General features: G+C 30.5%; 1 protein-coding gene across 7 annotated transcripts in view; it reads right to left on the reverse strand.

Moving 5' to 3' along the window:
- Usp15 (ubiquitin specific peptidase 15) overlaps nt 1-23,931 on the reverse strand; it is a 116,328-nt gene that overhangs the window by 25,182 nt on the left and 67,215 nt on the right. For 2 of the 7 annotated variants that reach the window (XM_005328683.5, XM_005328682.5), the window contains one exon: nt 19,154-19,298. In XM_005328683.5, the coding sequence (XP_005328740.2) occupies nt 19,154-19,298 (145 nt within the window). Of the gene's footprint in view, nt 1-4,476; nt 4,622-5,690; nt 5,769-15,050; nt 15,155-19,153; nt 19,299-23,931 lie in introns of those variants that run through there. The other 5 variants (XR_005731787.2, XR_005731785.2, XM_040280392.2 and 2 more) reach the window with 5 other exon arrangements.

The raw sequence follows: 23,931 nt of genomic DNA on the forward strand, positions 1-23,931 counted from the left end.
AGAATACAATACAGCTATACAGAGCAAAAATGCCATCTTATATTACCGAAATAGCACAGATAGGATCAATGTTAAAAGACAATTAAGTAAAGGGAGATTGAATAGCAATTTCCAACAATTATCAATTAGTTTTCAAGTCTTTATATTTGATCAACTCAGAGTTATAATAAGAATATAACATATTCCACTATCATCTATTAATGCAATCATACAACAACATAATTTACATTTTACCAAATATCTCAAAGAACCAAGTTGTGTAAATATAAATAATTCCCGAGTTATTTTTACTTAATTATTCACATATATCCTTATCTTACAAAGATAAAAAGTTATTTTAGTTTTCATATATCATCAAGGGTGATTTGTTTTAATAACTTTATTTTGTTTATTTTTTTATGTGGTGCTGAGGATCGAACCCAGCACCTAACGTGTGCAAGGCAAGTGCTCTACCACTGAGCTACAACCTCAGCCCAAGGATGATCTTTTATCAAGTTACTTCCTTGCTACAAATTGTTTAATGGCTTTCCTTGCTTTCAGATTAGAATACCAAATCCTTAAATGGGTCTGTTGCCCACCTGTGTACCCTCAATCTTTCGCCAATATCTTTTCTCTTCTACTTTATTGAGCCTTATTTTAGTTTACTTGTGGTTCCTTGACCTCTAAACATCCTAAGTTTGCAACTTTAGCTATCTGAAAATGTACCTTTTTTTGCCTTACTTAATGTTTACCAATCCATCAAGATTCTGATATTGTGTCTGGGAAGCCTTCATAATACTTGTTTCTTCCTGTATGTTTCTGCACTGATTTTATAATAAACTATAGCTTTAATTTTTAGTTTGCCTGTTTTGTCAAATGATCTGACAAGGAAAGACAAACAAAATGGTCTGACAAATGGTCTGCCTCCAGGAAAGCAGGTACCACAATAACTTTTATATTTACACCTCTAGCACTGAGCACTACTTCACTTGGCCCTTACAATGTATATAGTAAATATGTGCTTAATAAAAATGTTTTTGCCTATGTTTACTAATGCATTTATTTTCTCAGATTTACTCTTTTCTTTCAATGTTAGGTTCAGTTGCTCAATGATTTGTTTTCAAATAAAATATTACTAGATGCAGCAAAAATATATTTACTTGTAATGAGTAATCTCAAAAGAATCTCCAAGTATTTGAATATGAAACCAAAAGAAGGGCAATGCACGTTAAAAACGTCCACTCTTTATTTTTAGACTAGCATTTATTTTCACAGTGACACATGTTGGTTTGAAACTGATTATAATTCACTGTTAACACACTATTTAAGAAACACAAAATATTTTCTATTTTTTAGTTGTAGGTGGACACAATACTGTATTTTATTTTTATGTGGTGCTAAGTATCGAACCCAGTGCCTCACGTGTGCTAGGCGAGTGCTCTACCATGGAGCCACAACCCCAGCCCAAAAATAATTTTAATGAGAAGTAATTATACAAATTACCTATGAAGATACCATAACTAGTATCTACGTTTTAGCTATTTAGTCCTAAATGGGCCAAAACAAGCCTCTTATTTCTGGAATTTAATGTTTTAAGAAACTCTCAAGCTACAATTCTCTAACAATTTGCAAAAACACAGATAAACTTGGAAATTCAATAGTCAGTATAAATATATATAAATATATACTAACACATATTTATTTAAAAACTAGGGTGATGTCAGGCTTTCCTCCCTCATTTTGAAAATACCACTAAATGAGGAATAAATTCTTGAAATAGCATAAGATGAAGTTAAAATATTAAAAGTTTCATTATAATTTTTGGTACAAATTTCAAGACATAATTGGAAAAAAGATCAAACAACTAAAATATTTACATGCCCCGGGTGATGTTCTACTACTATTCAGTACCACCATTCTGGAAGAAGAAAGTCAGTTTCTTAAAATATTTTTATAATATAATTTGATTTGTAATACTTCATGTAACTCATTATTCAATCATTTTTATGTAAGCTATCTTGGAAAGATGAAAATCTTTGACTACTGCAAGAAAACTGTACAATTGGACTGGCTGCCATAAAACACAGTGCTTTACAGAATAGTAATTTCTATACAGTTCAATAATAAAAACCATAATCAGAGTTAAGCTTTTCTACTATACAAGTATCATTTTCTATTAGATGAGACTGTCCTAAAACAATTTCCTTTCTTAAAGACACATATTTTAAAATCCTTTGTTTGTAGGGCATTTTCCTTTACGTTTGTAAGATACTTTAAATGATATGATATAAAAGTCATCTAACATGTGTTGTGTCTATGTGAATCTCTCTCTTATTCTCAATGCTTCTTGGACTGTAAAATAACAAAACTCACCCTTTCTTAACAACACAATTGTTCTTAGCAAAAACTGAGAATATGTATAAATATGTCATAAAAAATAAATATATAAACAGTATGATTTAGTTTGTGGATACACTGTAAGTATGCTATGTTTGTAAATACTTCCGAGTTTTAAACATGTCTACTAGTCTCATGTTATTTGGAGCTATGTCTCTTGTTAATTTACTGAAGTCAACTCTTTTGACAAAGATGAATGTCAAAATCTCAGTGCTTTGGGAGAACTAAATCTTGTACTTCAACTCTAATAAAATGAGTTTTATCTATCAAGCAATGTGACTGATCATAAAATGCTTTTATGTTTAAGCCATATTTTGTTTCTATCATTATTTGTGCCTAGAGTTGGTCTTAAAATTTCAACTCATTTTGTCAAACAGCATGTTACAATTAAAGCATTAACCAGACAGAATAAAAAGGTTCTGTACCTACATTCCAACTCAATGCAAAAGTTAAAAAGTAAAAAATTTCTATTAATAATAGGTACTATTAACCAGGTAAAGTATTTTTAATGCAAGTTTATTGTGTACAAAACTGGCAAGAGCACTTGCAGATTTAGGGATTAAAAAACGAAATTTCATGTTTAGTAGATGGTAGGCTTTTGGAATTTACTAATTTAGCATTTGTGATAGAATGACTAGAGGTAAGGTTCAGGAAATAAGCTACTATGAATGAAAGGCTGTTGATCGAAAGAATGGTAAGAATGGTTGGTGTATGCGCAAGCTAAACATTTAGTGAGAAGCGACTGCTACATATCTATTCTTTGAAGTGGCTATGGGGTTTTTCTCTACATGCATTTTATATTGTATATGTATTTCACATTATAAATTTCAAGTTTAAGATTATCCTTGTTTTTGAATTATGAATCTTAAGATATATGCCTTAGCTTAAAGTATTAAGACTGCACCTTCACATGTATTCATTCCTCTCCTTAGAAATTTCTTCCCCTGTAAGAAATTCACACTTAAAATTCTTTAAATTTACTTTAGCATCTTCTCAAAGTTATAAGTTCCTCAGCACCTCAAAAACCAAAAAAACAGCAACCAAACAAACAAAAACTAATATTCCATCATCAGGGCTAAAACTATACCACCTTCAACTTACATATACGGCAGAGTCCATGTCTTATAATTTATACCTCAGAATTTAGCACAGTACCTGACATATAGCTCAATTAAAGTGTGTTGAGTAAATGAAAACTTGTACAGTAGAGAGACTAAGAAACATTCCTCAAGTAAGAAAGCAATGGGAAAACAACAGACTAAAAAGGACATCTAAATTGACCCATTATAACTCTACACCAAAATTCTACAAGTTCAAAAATAACTATAGTCCAAATAATTCCTGAGAGATTTCCCTAGTGAAAGAAAATAACTACTGTATATACCCCATATATGTGTGTGTAATATCTATAAAACTATAAGATAACTCTCTATAAGTAAAAGATAAGTGAAAAATATATTTTGAAATGCAGTTTTTTTTCTTTTCCCTAAAATCTTCACCCTGGAACTAGATATGAAAATTCTAAAGAGAATTCTCTTAAATAATCAGATGTCTCATCAAAAGACATTCTGCTGTTATGGTTCAAATGTATACACACCTTCATCCACTGCAACCCTGAAGAACTACGTTAAAAAATAATAAACATTCAAATTGTTCATAAAGTATTAATTCTTCATAAAAACTATCTAGTTACAAACTTCCTTCCTTAACCCAACATCCTAAAACTTTAATATATATGGGAAATATAATTTTCTTTCATTGTTTAATTGCTTGGAAGATGCAAAGCATCTTATACATTTTCTTCACATACACATGCACAAATCTTACTGTTCTTACTTTTTGAAAGTAAAAGACTTAGTCTTTTACTATATATGTTCTGATAACTAAGATTGATATTTCTAAAACAATATAAGTGACAAGTAAGAGTCTCAATTTTGTATTTCACTATAAACTTCAATGTAGGTTTTGTTGTTGTTTTAAACTGATGAAGACAAAGTCCTACTATATAACCAAATCTCAAGTCTGTAATCAACATATTTTAGGAAATGAATAATTAATAGCCATCCCATAACTTGTAACGAACTGGAATTTCCCCAGTACCTGGAAAATAGCCAAAGTAATCCCCTTCAAAAAGAGAAAGTTGTCTTTTGTAATGCTGAATATGAACCACTCCCTTTCTGTTCAGGTGCTCCAGAAGCCCAATTCTCAAGTGATCATGTATGCTCACTATTTAGTAAACCGGTAACTAGAACAGGAAAGAAAACAAACTTAATTTTTGATTACCTAAAGTTTTTGAGTTGTGCAACTCATTCTGTAACTGATAAAAATGTAATGCCACTCACAACCCTTTAGAAAATAGCTACACCTTCAAACTGACCAAACGTAAAAATAAAAACCCAATCTAAAATAAGGGATTCATTCTTATTTTTTGACTTAAAAAATAAAACCTAAAGTAATTAACAGTAAATGTCATTTTAGAATACCCTCAAATATGTTTTTCCACCCTGAATTTTAAGGTTATGTGGATAAAGAATTTTTAAATTTGCCTGTTGTTTTCCAATTTGTCATGAGAACAGTATCAGAATTCTGAAAAGGTACTGCCATAATTTAAAAGCATTCTACTAATATTGGGATACTGGCATTAGTTTTGTAAAATTCAAAAAACCAATCAAACCAAAACAAACCAAACCAAAACAGTGGATGATACTAGAAAGTCTGATGTAAGATTTCACAATGGAACTGAAATATAGGCCTGTGCCATCATCAAATAGATTAAAAAAATAAGCTTTCTGGTAATTTAATCTTATTTTTGTTAATTTTTTTCTAGAAAAGTCAAATCTCATATGAGATTTGAAATTAATTCTGAAGATCTCCAAATATTTTGTGAGAGTAAACAAAATATTGCTCTATCTTGATTTACATTTCTATTCTTTGAGCTTTTTAAAAAGATGGATATAATTTTCCTCTTATCTATTTTTAAAAACTTTTGCTGTGTTTTCTTCTCTATACAACTGGTAAAAATAGAGAACTACATACTCTAGATGCTGTTCTATCATTTTTATTTAATTACTCACTCCCTAGGTTTAACAACATGAATAAAATTAAACAAAAGTCCCACTGTTTCCCTTTCCTTCAAATTCTATGATATATCTTCTTTGTATATTACTTGAATTCAATGAATAATTATTATCAAAGTTCTGGGAAACACGAAAAATGATGGGATACACTTTGTTGGTCAGCAAAGAAATGTCAATCCTTTCCCCCTCATCTATAGGATTGAGGAAAACTAATTCTAAGTTTGTCAAAAAGATTACCTTGTAATCCTGTAACTATAGATGTCCCTGTTAAAAACGTCATGATTATGTAAAGATCACTGATTTTCATATTGAAAGCTGAAAGAAATTGGATAGAAGATCCTTTGTGATAAAGATAAATTTGAAAGTTTTGGCTATAAATTATTATTATACCAACAAAGCTATAAGCTTCAGGTAAGGTGTATTTAAATCAGGCTTTAGACCACTAGACTATGATAGCAATTCTGATTTTTAAATTTTTTTTTTACTTTTTAGCAACAGACTATGAGTGATTTTATGTTAAGGTATTCACTTTATGGAAAGCATGCTAAAACCAAATGTTTCTATAATAACATTAAGAAACAATGTTACGTTACATCTATATTTAAAAACTAAAGTTTATAAATAATTTTAATGTTTTAGAAACCATCTCTTAGCCCATTAATAATTCAAAACAGGCTCACAATGAAATAAATGCTAATATTAACTTTTTGGCAGGCAAGATAGAAGTTTTAAGGGTGAAAAACATATAGTCACACGCACACACACATGCGCACGTGCACACACAAGTACGTAATATTGGTATTCAATCCCTTGCAGAAAATATTCAATAAAAAATGTTTTCAAGTAACTGAATATTAAGAATTATATGATTTATTAATTTTTAATTTTCTTGCAAGGGCATATAAGAAGGGGCAGCAGAATTTTTTTAAGTTTTACTGACTTATTACACTCTAAATAACCAAGCCATATATTTCTTTGTCATTTCATTACACTAGGCCCATAATTGATAATAATTAAACTGAAGTGAAATAGAAATTTAAACATCATGTGATAACATGAACTATGAAGATGTCTATTTTCATAATCTAAAAACTTCAAATTTACCTAATCACTCAAGTATTTATTAAGAAAATATTATTTCAAAAGCCTCTGAAAGTATATAAAATATGTTCTAAAAAGATTTTCTCATATGATTCACTGTAAAATTATTCAAGGAACTATTTGTATTGCAGTGCTGGTATGACCTGTCAAATTAGGACTAACAATGATGACCCAATCCAAGTAGTATCAGATTTCTTGGACTTTTTATGTTGGGTTTTTTTTTTTTTTTCAGTTTTTAGTTGCAAGAAGTTTCATTTTTTAGTTGTTTATTACATACTTTAATTCTTTTTAAAATTATTGAGTTCGTTTGGAGTTTAGGCAGCTCTAAAAATATTATAAATCTGGTACAGGTTGAATTCCAAACATTTCTGGTAATAATTTTTCTAATTAGTGTTTCTCAAAACATTTGTGTTAGGAGGACTGACTAATATTTTTTTTAATTACTGAATCAAAGATTGGTACTTTTGTGTACAAACCACTAAGAATATAAAACTAAAAAACAATATACAAAAGCCAAGTCTGATTTTTATTATTAGATTTAATAGCTATAAAATTGCTCTATCAGATTGCTATAGAAAATTTTAACCATTTTCAATTTCTATAGTTATTTCATTTGATCAACACTGTGAAATCCACAGGCAAATCATGAGAAACAATGTCCTAATATACATCAGGCATTATACTAAATATAGGGGATATAAAAGAAAACCAAAGACAGCTTTTGCTTTCATGATTCTGTGTAATGGATATTTTGTCTAGGAGGAAGGGATAGAAGAAAGGGGGGAAGTATAGGAAAGACAACTAAGGAAGAGGTAATAATATGTTCAAAGAGTTTTGAAACTTAATGAGTTCTAAGAATTGAAAGTAATTTTGGATAAAAAAGTAATCAGGATCTGGTATGAATTTTATCCTTCAGAGGATAGTAAACAAACTTTAAACATATTATAATCATATTTTCTTTTCAAATCAATGTATTTGGAAGCAGTGTACTAAATGGGCTGGAAGAGGATAAATAATGCAACAGGAATGACTTGGCTTATATTTTTATACTTCACCTTAAAAATGCTGAGTATTGAAATAATGTCCTGTTGGAGGAAACAGTGGATATAACTGCTATTTAAGAGTGAAAAGAACTTTGGATAAATCTCATGTTTTAATGTGGGTTACTGGGTAGACAATTGTAGTTACAAGAGTAAGTATAAGAAATAAAGAGGACTGGGACTAGTCTTAGTAAACATGTTGAGTTATTTGTAGGTTATATCTGTATCAATGTCCATTTAAAAGATTCATACTGGAGGGAAACTGAGGAGGGAGAATTATGGGTGAGACAGCTTCAGGATTTGCCAGTGTAAAAATGGACGTCAAATTCTCAAAGGTAAAGGGGTGACAGAAAACCTAGCAAACAAGGAGGTCAAGAGTGACCTTATCAAAATTTCTATGGAGTGGTATAATATCACAGTGACAACATGAGTTGATATTTATATACTGTTTACTATGCATCAAGCACTTCTTAAAAAATTAAATTTTCACTTTACCGATGAAGAAACTAGAAAGTTTCTTATTCAATGTCATACAATTTGCAAATGAGAGAGCTAAGATTTGAATCCTAGCAATCTGATTTCAAATCCATGCTTTTACCTATCCTGCTAGGCACTTGATAGATTTAAATAAGATGTGGATTGAAGAAAAATAAGAAAGCAGATAGAGAGCACAGACTATTCTTTACAAGGTCATGGATCCCCCTTACACCACTCCTCATTTATTAAAAAAGACATGTATATAAGCTGAAAGGAGCAGTAAAAATGTGAATTTAAAGGAACAAATAATGAACAACAATGGAACAAGTTTTGGGGAAGGTAATGGAGCTTCCAGAAAGACAGTGATATAAATGTGGCAACAGAAATTTTTTGTGCAATACCCAATAGACTGTATGCTATTAAGCATAAGAGGAATCTCAAAGTATTTTTTTAACTTAATTACTAGTAATATTTTTGTCAGAAATTTATTTTTAAAAAATTGATTTCTCCTGGTAAAGCATATTATACTTTAAAAAGCCCTAGGCATTATTCATAATGCATCAATTATATATCAAATCTAGTACGAAAGTGAGGCAGTATTGTCTGGTATATACCAAACCTGGTAAGTGAAGCATTATGAATAAGCATTACATATAGCTCAAAATATTTTAGGTACTCCTCTTTTTACAGCTTGCATACATGAAAAAGCATCAACAGTTAACATGTAGGAAATTCAAGTATGTATTTATTGAATGTATGAACAATGTTTTTACTTTGATAAAACAGATTTCTTATGTATAGATTTCTATGGTGAAAAAAATATGTAGAAACATACATAAGCTATAACGATATAGTTTGTATTTCTGGTAATTCTCTGCTATTTTATGATCAGATGAATAAAAATGTCACAATGGATAGTTACATACTCCACCAAATAAAATTAAAACTCAATTCAAATGTCACTTTGGTGAAGCCTCACTTATTTCTGAATGGCTCTCTTTGCTTCCATAACATTTTGCTACTCATGCTATCATATCTTGTTTGTTTTTATGTCTATTTCATTCACTAGTTTATGAACTTCTAAAGGATGGCCACTCTCTTTTTATCATTGTCTAAAACAATGTTGGGTACATAGTAGAGATTCAGTGGATTATTTATTGGGTCAGCTAAATATATAAAACAAGAACATTAGTTGATTTAAGAGCAATCCTTTTCCCCCTTTCTCTGTCCAACCCTAGATGAACTCAGTTGTCTATTTTATGCACCATGTAAACAGTGCTGGAGAAAATCTTAAGTGAATAAATCTATCATTCTAAACTGATATTTCCCAATCTCAAATGAGTTCTCAATATTGTTGAGCAATCTTCCCCTTTCAATTCTTAGCTGATGATCTGGTCTCATATTTTGGAGATAATGGGAAGTCACTGCAGAATCTAGAAATGACATCCATAATCTTTCTTTTCTCCTACTTAAACATTCAGTGTCTTCTCTGGGTTCAAATGTTGCATTACAGGGCTTAGTTCTAGTACCTCTATTTCACAGACCTCCTCATTTAGATACATTCATTTCCATGATTTCAAATACCACCTATAATAACATATTTCTTTTTTCCAGCCTAGGCTCTGATCTATATTCCATACAATATTCACCTACCTCTGATCTAGCTACTTAGATGGTTCATAGGCAACACAAAACAGACATGCCAAAAATCAGTTCATATCTTCTCCCCACCCTGAATCTAGTCCTCCCTACCATGTCTCCTTTCCCACTACCCTGATTTTGCTAAATGGTGATATCCATCATCATGACGTATAAGACAGAAACTAGAAACTTCACCTTTCATTAATTTGAGTTTTTTTTTTGTTTAATGCCAAATGTTATTCTAGGTAATGAAGCTACAGTAGTAACTAACACAAAATCCCTGTACCCATGGAGCTTGTGTGTGTGTGTGTGTGTGTGTGTTGGGAGTAGAGGGAGACAGAAAGAAAAAAGATAAATATAAGTAAAGCATGTCAGTAGGTGATGAGTGCTGAATGGAATGTGGAAAGGGCAGTTACCCGTTTTTTCTTTTTTTTGATAGGGTGAATGGAGAAGAATCTGACTGCTAATAAATATCTAACAAAAATAAGAAAGTAAAGCTATAAATAAATATTTAGAGAAATACCATCACAGGTATAGGAAATTGCAAGATCAGAGACCTTGAGGCAGGAATATTTTTGGCATGTAGAAGAAGCTAGTAAAGACAGAATGAAGTGAGCTTGGTGGAAAATAATAGAATATAAGATACATCAAGGGGCCAGATCGTATAAGGCCTTCCACTATTTTAAGGCTTCAGCTTTTAGTGTTGTCAGCAATAACAACAGAAAAGGATCTCTCTGGCTGTTCTTTTAAGGGACAAACTACAGGAATTAAAGGTAAAAGCAAATAAAACAAAAATCCCCCAAACAACCCAGCTAAGATAACTGCAGTAACCTAGGTAAGATAATGGTACCCTGAAATATTCAATACCCTTATAATGCATTAAAATCTAAATTCTCCTTGTATACTCTGGCTTTGGCCTATATCTTCAAATTTAATTTGTCCTACTCTCCTTTTGTCATTTTATACGTTACTCAAACTGGCCCTTCCTAGAGCATTTTTTGTATCATTTTTAATTCTCACCTGCCAAATTTACCTATTTCTTGGTCATAGCTCAAATGAACCCCAGGGGTACTTAACTAATGAGCCATATCCCCAGTCCACCTTTTTTTTTTCAGTTGTAGTTGGACACAATACCTTTATATTGTTTATTTACTTATTTTTTATGTGGTGCTGAGAATTAAACCCAGCACCTTGCACATGCTAGGTGAGCGCTCTACCGCTGAGCCACAACCCCAGCCCTCCCCATCCCTTTTTACTTTTTATTTTGAGATAGGGCCTTGCTAAGTTGTTCAAGCTGGCTTTGAACTTGCAAGTCTCCTGTTTCAGGCTCCCAAGTTGCTGGCATTATAGGTGTGTGCCACTATGCCCAACTCAAATGTTACTTCTGCTGAGTAAGATGCCCAGTGTAAATTAGGTGTTTTCTGGGCTCTTGTCATTCACTCACAGCATTCCATTGTTTCCTCTTCTTGATGCCTAATGCAATTATGTTTAATTTAATGCTTATCTTTCCTGCTAAACTATAAACTCTGTGGAAATAGAAACTGCTTTGTTCATGATGTTGTAATTTGTGCTAAGAGTGAAAAAGACGCTTAGTAGGGCCTCAAGAAATATTTGCTGAGTAAATGAACAACATCATAAGTGTATCTTAGTGGAAAAATTATTTAGCTTGATTACCTACAATATTCCAAATATAATATTCTCAATAATTTCTAGTTTTGAAAACCAACTTATTCAAGAAGGAAAAATACCTACCAGTGATGTTCAGAAGAATGAAACAATTTCAAAAAGGAGTACTTGAACTATATTTTGAACATTATTACCATTAAATAAATGTTTGTATAACTTCTTAAGGGAATTGATGAGCTGTAACCAAACAATAATGCTATTTTATGGGAGTATCATGAAATATAGAGACCATTCTCTTGGCATAAATATAAAAACTTTTTTTTTGGGTGGTTTTAAAAATTATTTGGTGGTCCAAGGTATTGAACCCAGGGTCTCATGTAAGTCAGGCAAACATTATTCTATTGGGTTTAATCTTCACCTCAAAAGCTTTTTTTTTTTTTTTGGTGGCAGAGGGTGCCAGGGATTGAACTTAGGGGTAGTTAATCACTGAGCCACAACCCCAGCCCTATTTTGTATTTTATTTAGAGGCAGGGTCTGAGTTGCTTATTAGTGCCTCACCCTTGCTGAGACTGGCTTTGAATTTGCAATCTTCCTGCCTCAGCCTCCAGAGCCACTGGGATTATAGGTGTGTGCCACCATGCCTGGCCTCAAAAGCATTTTTAAACAAGTGCTGGGGATATAACCTAGCAGTAGAGCACTTGCCTACATGCACAAGGCTCTGGGTTCAATTCCTAGCACAACAAAAACAACTAAAAAACTTATTTTTAATGGTTGTATAACAATGTGAATATACTAAACTATACATTTCAAATGGTTCAAATGGTAATTTTTTTTGTATATTTTACCACCATAAAATAAAATGTATTTAAAGTATTTCTTGACAGTTGATTAGCATAATTTGAAAAAAATACATTGTCTCAGAATGTTCTGAATAATAACTCAATTTCAATTTATTAAGTTATCTTAGTAACTGGAAAGTCACTTGAACATTCCTTGCCTCAATTTCTTTATTAGTGAAATAGGCATACTTAGGCCCTAAATCACAGATCTCTGAAAAGAGGAAGTTAAAAAACTAAACATGATATGAAAACCAACTTGTACTATGCAAAAAAGGATACTGCTATTATCAGAGACTACAACTTCAACACTGGGCTACATGTTTTAATAAGGGTATTACAGCTAGTAATTTAGATATTACCATTTACAATGGTTTCAGCAACCATTAACCCTTTCTTGTCCCAAATAGTTTTGTTTATAAATCACTGTTAAAAAAGTGATTAATAATAATATTTTGTAATGTTTCTTAACAGAATACTAAACTGAAAAATCCATTTACTATGAAAGTGACAATGACACCTAGAAAGTTGATCATGTTAAAAAAAGCATAATCATAAAACTATTTCTACTTATAAACTAAAACAGAAAGATGATCTCAAGATCAGCTGTCTTAAAAGAAACAAAATTCAGTAGAAAAGAGCCTTTAATAAGCACAGTTTTGACTGGCTACAATTGAATAAAAGTATACTTTTAAAAGAAATAAGCAATGAACATCAAAACAAGCCCCAAGAGAGATCTGGCATGACTTTCATTCTTTCAAGAATATTTCAGTCCAATCTCCTAAATTTTCTAGTGACCATTCAATCATACCAATTTATAATTTAGAATATAAAACCGAAACACTTTAGAATCTTCCAATCAAAAAAGTGTTGAATGATATTAATATACATTTAGTAAATGAGGATGTATTATTTTAATTAAGAAAATGAGTTGTGTGATTTAAGTAACAGAAGTAAAACTGGAACCAGTTTTCCTTTCTTTTCTTGTGGTGGGGAGGTAAATACTGAGCTCTCACTATAGATCACTGACTGACATTTCTTAGGTTTTTCCTTATGTTTTACTAAAATAATAATTATCACAATCAATACAAGATGTGATCACTATAATACTATCTAATAAGTATATATTCATCTCTTGATATTTATGGATATCAAAATTACAGATGCTCAAGTCTCATAAAATGGTGTTGTATTTGCATATAACCTATGCACATTCTCTTATATATTCTAAATCATGTCTAGATTACTTATAATACCTAATATAACATAAATGCCATATAAATAGTTGTTATACTATATTTAGGGAATAGTGAAAGGAAAAAAGTCTATATAAGTTAGGTATAGATGTGTTAAAAAAAATTTTTTTTCTATTTGCAGTTGATTGAATCCAGGGAAGGCCAGCTATATTATTATTTGGTGTTGGCTTTTTTTTTTAGCCAGAGTAATATAAAACCATTTTGTATGTTAGAATCAGATGCAATTATTTATAAATCCTTAAAACAACTTATTTCTCTGTGATCTACACTCATGTCATTTTCCTGTCATAGAATGAGGGACAGAAAAAAATACTTAAAAGTCTGTATTAATTGAAAAATAAAAGCATTAGTCCTAGAGAGAGCTACTTATTAAATGAGAAGGTGAAGAGCAGATGAATCCGATTTCCTTCCCCCATTTAAGGCATGTTTTCATGAGAAGAAATCCCTAATAACCAAGTTATGTAACTACAAAGGCATTCTTTTAGAGTTACCATTTCTCTCCTAGTTGTAAATATTAAATTCCTACAGAACTATACTATAATGCAAGATTGTCCCTCCACTTTTTTTTTCTTTGCTTTTGTAAAAATGGAAAGAAGACTTGCTTTTCATCTGATAGATGACTGAATAGATTTTTTAATATATCTGTGCGTGTGTATACACACAGAAACACTTTTTAAAAAATTTTTGGTAGCGCTGGGGAAAGAACTCAGGGATTGGTGCAGGGCAAGCTCTTTACCAATATATTCTTAGCCTGATTAACATTTTTTAAAATGATAGTTTGTGGGCTGGGGATGTGGCTCAAGCGGTAGCGCGCTTGCCTGGCATGCGTGCGGCCTGGGTTCGATCCTCAGCACCACATACCAACAATGATGTTGTGTCCGCCGAAAACTAAAAAATAAATATTAAAATCCTCTCTCTCTCTCCCTCTCTCACTCTATCTTTAAAAAAAAAATAAAATAAAAAAAATAAAAAAAAATAAAATGATAGTTTGCTATGCAAGATTTGGCACATAACATGGAAGAAATTCAAACAATATCCTGGATTAGACTAAACACTTGGCCTGGAAAGAAACAGTTTGAAGTTTTAGTTAGCCACATTCTCAGTTTATCAAAAGAAATTATTCTCTAGAAGATCCTCAACTTAAAAAAAAAAAAAACTGTCATATAACTCAGAGGGCAAAGTTTTTTTTTTTTTTGATGGAAACTATATATATGTATTTTAACATAAGGTTGCTAATTTGTTTAAGTGGACTTCTGAGAATTTGTGTTGCAATAAATGCAAAAAGAAGTTCTCAAGGTAAGTGTAGGGTAGTGTTATATTTAATCATATTCAAGCTATGAAGTAGTATAACATAGAAATGACAGTTGTAGTAGGACTTTTTAAGTTTTACTATGTAATAAAGACCTAGTGTTGCATTCTCTAAACTTAATAAATTTTTTTCTAACTCAACAAATCACAGAAAAAAAGATAACTTTTAAAATGCTTGGAGTCTCGATTCATTTTCTATTTTATGACAAGAATAATAAACAAGTCCTTGATTAGTTTCATTTTTCTCAATGACTTCCTACAATCTATTTAAGGGGCCCTGTCAAGTAAAGAGTTTTAAAACAACCATCTTACGCTGTGCTGCTTTCCAGTGGAAAAGACCATATCATTCCCTTGCTTCAAATCCATCTGAAGAGCTGCTTCTTCCAGGAAGCCAATCATGAGCCTCCTAGGTAGGCCTTGACAATGAAAAAGACAAGGGTTGGAGTGCTCCTGAATCTACCGAACTAACACTAATTCAAATTACCTCCAAAAATGCAAACTGTAAAACTGGACATTCTTTAGATGAAGTAATAGATTTGGGGCACTAGAAAACTATTTTTTAAATATATTATTTGTACCTCCAGGACACTCAAGAGGCTGAGTTCCGGGATAACCTGAACTGAAGAATTTTGAATTTTGGAGCACCCTGAAGACTGCATATAAATAAACAGTTATACTTTATTATATTCTTTGTCTATCAGTTTGCCTATGGAAACCTAACCTATCACAGCTCAGAAATGGAGCAGATGATAAATAACCATGAATGCAGCAACACTAAGTGGAAAAAAAATACATCAAGTTCCTTTTTCTCATTCACAAGGTCTAGTCAAAATGGAATAAGAGATTATTAAGAAAGGAAAACAAATGCTGGGGCCATGGAAGACAGAATATTTCAGGAATCATTCTGGTTAACTCTTTTAATTAAAAAAAAAAGACTAACACAAAAATAGTATCAACCTAATCACTATTCTATGAGTTTTATATTTATCAACTCACTTAAACACTTGCAAAACTCCTAAAATATGGATACTATTATTTTCTTATCATTTGAAGACAAAAATGAGTTGAGGAATAACTTGTCTAGGGCAACACAGTTAATAAGCAGGACATCCATGTTTTCAATCCCGGTATATAACTCTTTAGGACTGCTCTAACTTGTAATTTTTTTATGTGGTTTTTCTGTTCATTTTTTAAAGCTAGACTTTGGTTTTCAAACTGTCCCTCAGAGTCCTGGGATTCCATGAGAATGTTTCTGGGGCCGTTAACGTAAGGAAAATAAAGATAAGCAGATGGGGTTCTGGGAACTCCACCCAACCAAAGCAATTTCACTACTACCATTGCTTAAATATTGGGGATACAATTAAACTTTAAGTTAAAGAAAAGTTTTGATGCTATAAAGCAAAAAGTTTAAAAGTCACCCAATGTCTAGATTATAACATTCATAAAGGTCAGGATACAAGTCCAAAAATATTTCACATATTTGATGTTAAATAAATGTTAATTTAATAAACTGAAACTACATGGCAATACTTTATCCACTAAAAAAAGTTAATATTCATACCATTATTACATCAGAGAAATACTGAGTACTGATATAATTAAATAATAACAATTATGTTACAGGACATTTAGCTTAGTTTTCAGTCATGGGTGACTAAAAGATTTCACTATCTCAAAGCGACTAATGGACTAAGCATAACTCATTCTCAAACACATACAAAATTGGTATGCTATTCACACATACCATTTTTTGTAGATATATCAGACCAGCTGATGTACTAAAGTGACCACTCACACTTTTTAGGTTCACTGAATTATTTTAAGTGGTTATATTAAAATACACTATCAGTAGAAATGTTATTTTATACTATTTTCAGAAGCTCATGAATGTCTTAAATTTTAAAGAAATTACAAGAAAACTTGGAAAAAGCATAATTGAGTAACAGTATTTGAAAACAATTATTGATAAAATCTATTTTATTAGTTATCTCTTAGTCTTCTCATCTATGGACCTATGAACATGGATGTTTGTGAAGCAGAGGCATTATTTTGTATTTCCTTTTACAATGAATTTTCAGCTTGAGAGCTGATGTCTAAATCAATTTAAAACCATAGCATTTTAAAGAAAACAAAACTAAAGTCCTAGCTTTCCTAATTCTCAAAATTTGTATTAAAAGTCAAAAGCAGCAAAACAAGTCACTTTTTTCTTCTCTGACTTGTCTGCAGAATTTTATTTTAGAGAAAGTACAGTTTCCAAAAGATACAAACATGAAATAATATCCACTGCTTAAAATAATGAGTGCTTAAATTTTCATTAAAAAATCTTTATGATTACTATCATAAAAATTACAAACATCACTCTTGTGTCTATGTCTCAATTAAAATGGAAGATAGGATGGTGAAAAACATTGACAGGGTAAGTGGTAGATCTGCAAATTTATTGTAATAAAATAGCGTTGAACAGAAGCAAAAATGAATAAAATGAAGTTTCTTACACCTTAAACACAGCATATAAGAAAGCTATTCAAATGCTAAATCTAGCTCACTTGCTTGGTTAGATGATTTAATTTTAATAGCCATTTTGAAAAACTGGAGTTAATCATATGGAAATTAACTAAACAGACTATGTTAAAGATACAGGACACTAGAGAGCATTATTGCCTTATAAGGAATTTAATTTGAAGGCTGGCCAAAGCCTCCCATGAATGATTAGCTTTAACACTCTGGTTCTCTTCTGATAGACTCAAATTTCTATTGTCTATGTTGTAAAAATATTTTCTTAATCTTTATGAAAAAGCACTGAGATCGATTTTCTATACCAGACTATCAAAACAAAACATCAAGCTAATATCAAGCCTCAGGAGTCAAAGTAATTTTGCTATTGTGAGAGTAAAGAGTTATATAAAAATTACATGACTTTGGGACCCTAAAAGAAGGTTTTCTGGTATTGGTGCAACCACATTTTGTATAAAATATTTTCCAGAGATTATATGAAAGAATTTTTATGGCCAGGGAGGGTAGTCCAAACACAAACCAAATTATAATAAGCCTGTTCTGTCCCTTTCTCTGAAAGTTTAGTACTCAGTATTTTACTTTTGTTATCTAAAGAGCTATCAGGATAATAATAATTTTAGCGTAGTCTTCTCAGATGAGTTCCCACTTCTTAACTTCCAGAAAAAACAAACAAAAAAACTTATTTTGTTTAGCTAGAACAGGAATACTAGAAAAATAATTTTAAATAAACTAATTCACATTAAGGAATGAACAGTATTACTCATTCAAAGAAGATTTAAAGAAGAGTTTATTAATCTATATTATATCCACCTAAACAGATATGCTATTTTGTGAGTGGCTCAATTCTATACAATGAAATCAGAAAATTACTAATTAGTTCTCCCCCTTCTCCCAAGTTTCTAAAAGGTTACTCCTGGCCTACAGTTACCCCAGTTAAATTTTAATTTTCCAAGAATGCTATAAAGACAATGGTTAATTTAGGAGACAACTGGATTAATGACAATGTACAAAATAATTCACTTAAAGATGTGTTATAATGTCATCAATTCTTGATCTACATGTTATCTACATATTTGAAGGTTGATTCCTATGCAGAGGAGATTCAATATTAGAATGTGAGTAGAACAAAATATTCAGACTTAAACTAAAAATTCAGAATTCACCAAAAAGATTTATAAAAAAAGGTGAAAATTCAAATATGAAGAATAGTCAGTTTACCATTATCCTAGGCTTTTTTAAACACAGAATTTTATCTGTAAAAGGGGAATGAAATAACTATCTCTAATTTTACACACAGTGACAGTGATATTAAAATACATCTTTTATTAGTTTAGAATCAAAGTACAAATTTAACAAATTAAGTCAAGAAGGTGGTATAGAATAGAAAGAAAAGGGAAGTGCCGTGAAAATGGGGTGGGGTGGGGATAAAGGCAGTAATTTCATACATCCCCAAATTAAAAGATATTGAAGGCAAAGTGATTTGTTGAAATATGTATAGAAAAGGTCCACAAAAATTTCCCATTTTGAAAATTTCCCATTAAGGTTAAGGGCAGGGACAGGAGGTGACAAGGGGAAAAAAAAGCAATAGACTTCTACTGAAGAGAGAGATCTCACTAGCTTACTTTTTTCCTTAGAGAGCCTAAGCTTTCTGTTAAGAACCACAATTTTTCATGAAGTACTATTTAATCTACTCTACAAAATGGTCATCAATCATATGCTACCTAATTGAGGAACAAGAAAATAATATTCTACCACTAGTAGTATAATGAATGAGTCAATGTGTGTACATAAATTCCCCAAATACATGTAATACTCATGTTCTGATATGAAAAACCTGTCTATTATTTTTATATCAATAAATTCCACGAGACACGAGTTTCACATTGTTTGACAAGACCTACCTGAATAGCTGAGTTCATGAAACACGTATTTCCCAAGTTACTTAGGCCACAAAGGCCCGGCTGTTCATTGTTTCTTCCAGGTTCTGAATAATCATAGTTCTTATAAGCAGTATATGATGGGAGACAATAATTTGAGTTTTTCACACTGGAAGAAAGAAAAAAATTTAAAATGCAGCCAATTACATTACAATATAGTTGTAATGAACAGAATACTTCATTTTATTTTTGAGATGGTTAGTCATTACATTTCTTTTAAGAAACACAATTCAGGTACTTTTAAAGACATGATTCTCAAATCAATTAACCCCTCTAAATTAATGTACTCTATCCAATCAACAAAATTACTGCAATCAAATACCACACCAACCAATACAAACCACTATTATATCTTTCTACCATTGATTAACAGGAGCAGCATCACAGCTTGCTCCATTCTTCATTGCTCCATCAAATTTAAAACATTCAGATTTTAAACACCACCCGCAACAATAAATCATCTCATTTATGTTCCTTTTGCATCCAGTAGAGTGAGAACAGTAGAAATAGGAAGAGTTGTGCTTTAGTTACAGGTGAGAGCAGAGATTTCCAAGGCCACTGTGACATCACTGTTCTGATGCACTGAAGATTCTATTTATAAATTCTATGCTAGACCAGCAAAATCTAGTATTCAAATGCAGAAAAAAGTCTAGGTGATCAGGAATGCAAAAAGTGATTCCAAGCAAGTACATTCCTATATTATTTACCTTGTGTTTTTCTTAGCTTGGTAGAATAATACAGGTTATTTAACTAGATAAATATTAACTCAGGATAATTTGTACTCTCAGTGTAATAAATGTTAATCTTAAAAAAGCTATTATCAAAAATTTAGAAAAATCAGGATAATTTTTGAAAAAATTAAGAAGTCCATAAATAAGTTAAATGGTTCCTTTTTTCTACACGTAATAAAAAATAAATTTTGTGGAAAAGAATGAATTCTCCCTTAATTTTTAATAGCCTATCTTATAAAATATTTATGATGGATAGTTTGGACATAATTCAGAAAAGCATACTTTCAATCATTACTTTTTACTCATTAGAACAAACCTGAATGAGAATCAAGGTCATGTGCTAAAAGCAAATAATGATGTAAATAAAATACAGTTTACAAATAAATGTGATGAATTAGTAACTCCACTTATCTCCTCTGGCTATAATTTATTCCTGGTATTATTTTAAAACAATATAATTTTTTATAATTTAAAATAATTCATTTTATTATTTTATACACTATACTATCCCTAGATTATTATAATTTAAGTGAACTATACTATTGCATATTTAACAAAGGCTTTAAGTAAATGTAAACATACCCCTCCAAACTGAACTAGTAAAATACAATATAAAACCAAATCAATCCCAAATCACACACATTAATATTATGCATTTTTTCAGAAAAAGCTCCTTTCTTTAAACAAAAGACAGACCCAACTCTCAAAACAATCCACCTTACAAAAGAGCAGTGTCCAAAGAAATGCAACCTTGATCAATTCAAATTCAGATTTGTAGAAATTTGTTTTAAACTTAAAAAATCAAGTCTTTTGTATACTTAAATAGTCTAAGAACTGCATTTTCTGTACATTGTACACATCATAGAGAAGAAAAAAATAATATGTATCTATATGGGTCTGATGGTAAAATGATAGTAAGATGTAAGTAGCCAGAGCACATAGGGAAGAATGCCCTAACACAGGCTCATGCCTACCTGCCTTCCCATGGAAACATTAAAAACACATTTACATGCTCATTCCAAAAGTATATATTCAGATTTCTGACTCTTTAAAGGGTATCTATGCCTTTGTTTTAAATGACAGGGTAAGTATAAAACTTGCCCAAATACTGCAATAGTTTAGATACTCAATGATAATAATGAAAATCAATGTAAAATACTTAAATATTATTGATTCATCACTTGTATTTCATATGTTATGTGCACTTTAAATTATCATGGAAAATACCAAAACTAGAAGTTGTCTACAATACTTCAAAAAAAAAATACATGGAACCTAGGTCCAAAAGAAAGCCTCAATGGAAGTCTTTTATGACCACAATTGCTAATTATTTCATTAAAAAAAAAAATCTAGTTATCATCTTTTAAGCTTATGCTACTTTGCAAAAATAAATTTACAGAAGTATATGGGAATTTTAATACAATGCTAGATTAATTCTATATTATAAATCTATCCTCTTTAATGAAGATAAATTAAAAATGCAAGATTTTTATAAAATCAAAACTTATCTTGACATCATATATATTTTAATACTAATAACCATAATTATGTTCACTTTGTAGTTAATGAAACAACTGTCTCAGCTAAGGAACTTGTCAAGAGTCATATGGTTAACTCTTCTGTCTCCAAATCCACAGTTCCTGTTTATGCATTAATGTTATACAGGGAATCATTTCCATTTCAAATGAGAGATTTAAATAAATTTAGAAAAACAGAAATGTGTTCTCATGTGGAATGCCATAGTCCAGAAAACAAATACATTAAAACATTTTTAAGAAAGTGTTAGTAATATATCAACTCAAATATAGCAGGAGAGAACTATGCAGGTGATAAACCTATAACCAGAGAAACAATTTGACAGACATTAAAAAATGCACATAAATTATAATTGAGACAACTATGGACCTACAGATAAAATTACATACAGTAAACAAACTGTACTTCACCAATGGACTCTTCACAGAATTAGTTTTAATAAAAACTTTTTTAACTTTAAATAATTCTAAGCATATGGTATTATCTTTATAATATTCTTATTTCTGGAAATGAAAGTTTTATATCTTAATAATGTATAAATACAGGATAGTTCAATAAGCTTATAACTACTGATTTTACTATATAATTTATACTTATAGAATATTTCCACATACATGAATTTTCAAGAATGCACTTAATTTAAAAAGGCTATTCATTATCTATTAACATACTTTCAGAGAAACTATGCTATTTCCATTTGAAGCTTTAAACTTCCACAAGTAGAATGGAAATATAAGAAATAGACTTTCATATAAAATAACTTTTTGTTCAGAGGTTTAAAGGTAAAAACAACAAAAACTCCCTTCCATTCTATGAATGCTTAAGTTCTGTGCCTAAGAAAGGTAATACATAAATAAAATTTACTTTTAAATTCAAAAATAACCATAGCATGTGGATTCTCAGTAGGTTTTCACTATTAAAATTTCCTAATACAAAAGATTGTTTTACTGTCTTGAATTTAGTTAGCTAAAAATAAAATCTAGTCATAGGAATAAAATCATTAAACCTGGTTTAAAACTCCTGTAGTCAGAGGTTTTGACATAAGATTGTACTACCATTTTTATTATGTTGGGGAGGAAATGAGATAAAAACAGAAACACACAGATTCCAATCAAAACAGTCTATATTCAATACAGTATACAAACAATGTTAAAAAGCTCTCCAAAGAATGACCATAAATACATGTTATACCTGTAAATAAATTCTTTTACAACAAATGTGGGAGTGATTTACAATTGGTAGGAACACAAGTAAGACTTTATCTCATACAGGAATTGCTTTTGATGAATTAAAAGATATTACATAAAATACAAACAATTACAGGATAATACTGTTTCATCCTTTTTGCCTGTGGATATATAATTTTAAATAGAAAAGAAAGTGTTACACTTTAACTTTGGATATTCATGGTGTTTTCAGTATTGTAATGCTAATACACAAAATACATGTATCTTTATGAATTACTGATATAAAGATGTAAATACTATCTTCTAGAAAAGCCGTACTAATATTCCAACCATGAAAGAGAATCTTATAAGAATGAATATGATTGTGTTTAAGTTTCTCAATGTGACTGAGGCAGGAGAAAGTAAACAAAGTTGTTTTTTATGGTTTTAATTTACAAAACTCTAATTGGTGATAAATATGACATTGAAAATGTTTATCTTACGTTTAATTCCTTTATTTTATTACACATTTATATCATTTGTCCATTTTTCTTATTTTCTAGACCTTGATATTTATTCTTTTAAAAAATTCACTTGTAATAGTATTTTTTTTCCATTTACTTCCCCCTTTTTATATGCCTGGTAATTATCTTATATTTAAAGTTCTAAAAGACAAAAGAGTTATCCAATTTCTCAATGAAATTTCCTGGATAATCTGACCCATTCGCCATTAGTCTAGAATGCTTTCTGATCACATTAACTTCTTTTATATAAGAAGGTATGCTTCTGGATTGTCTGAATCCATCAATCTGTATGTGTATTTTTGGTCAGTATTAAATTTTTATATCATTGTAACATGTTGTTGTGATACGTAAAATTAATCCTTTGTCATTTTTTCTTTCTAAAATTATTTTAATTATTGTCATCTATTTATAATCCAGATGCCAAGTCCCCCACTAAAGATATTAATCTTAAGGGAAAATTAAATTTATGAATTTAATTACTGGTGTTATTTCAAAGATTATTTCACAAGTTAGTCTTTTTGAATTTATTGATAAGAATTATCAGATGCCATTTATGAACTGGACAAATAGTCAAAATATTTATCTAAACTGTTAACCTAATACATAAACCACAACGCACACACACAGATCCATGAAATAAAAGAAAAATATTCATCTCTGGATCAAATTCTTTTAGTAAATTGATTGGGCTAACTACAAATGATGAGGTTTTCTTTTTACTTTTTCCAATAAAATAGATATGACAATTTTCAAGGTAATACACCCATAGTCAGGTATTATATTTA

This window comes from Ictidomys tridecemlineatus, chromosome 6 (assembly GCF_052094955.1).
Source record: "Ictidomys tridecemlineatus isolate mIctTri1 chromosome 6, mIctTri1.hap1, whole genome shotgun sequence".
NCBI classification, from domain to species: domain Eukaryota; kingdom Metazoa; phylum Chordata; class Mammalia; order Rodentia; family Sciuridae; genus Ictidomys; species Ictidomys tridecemlineatus.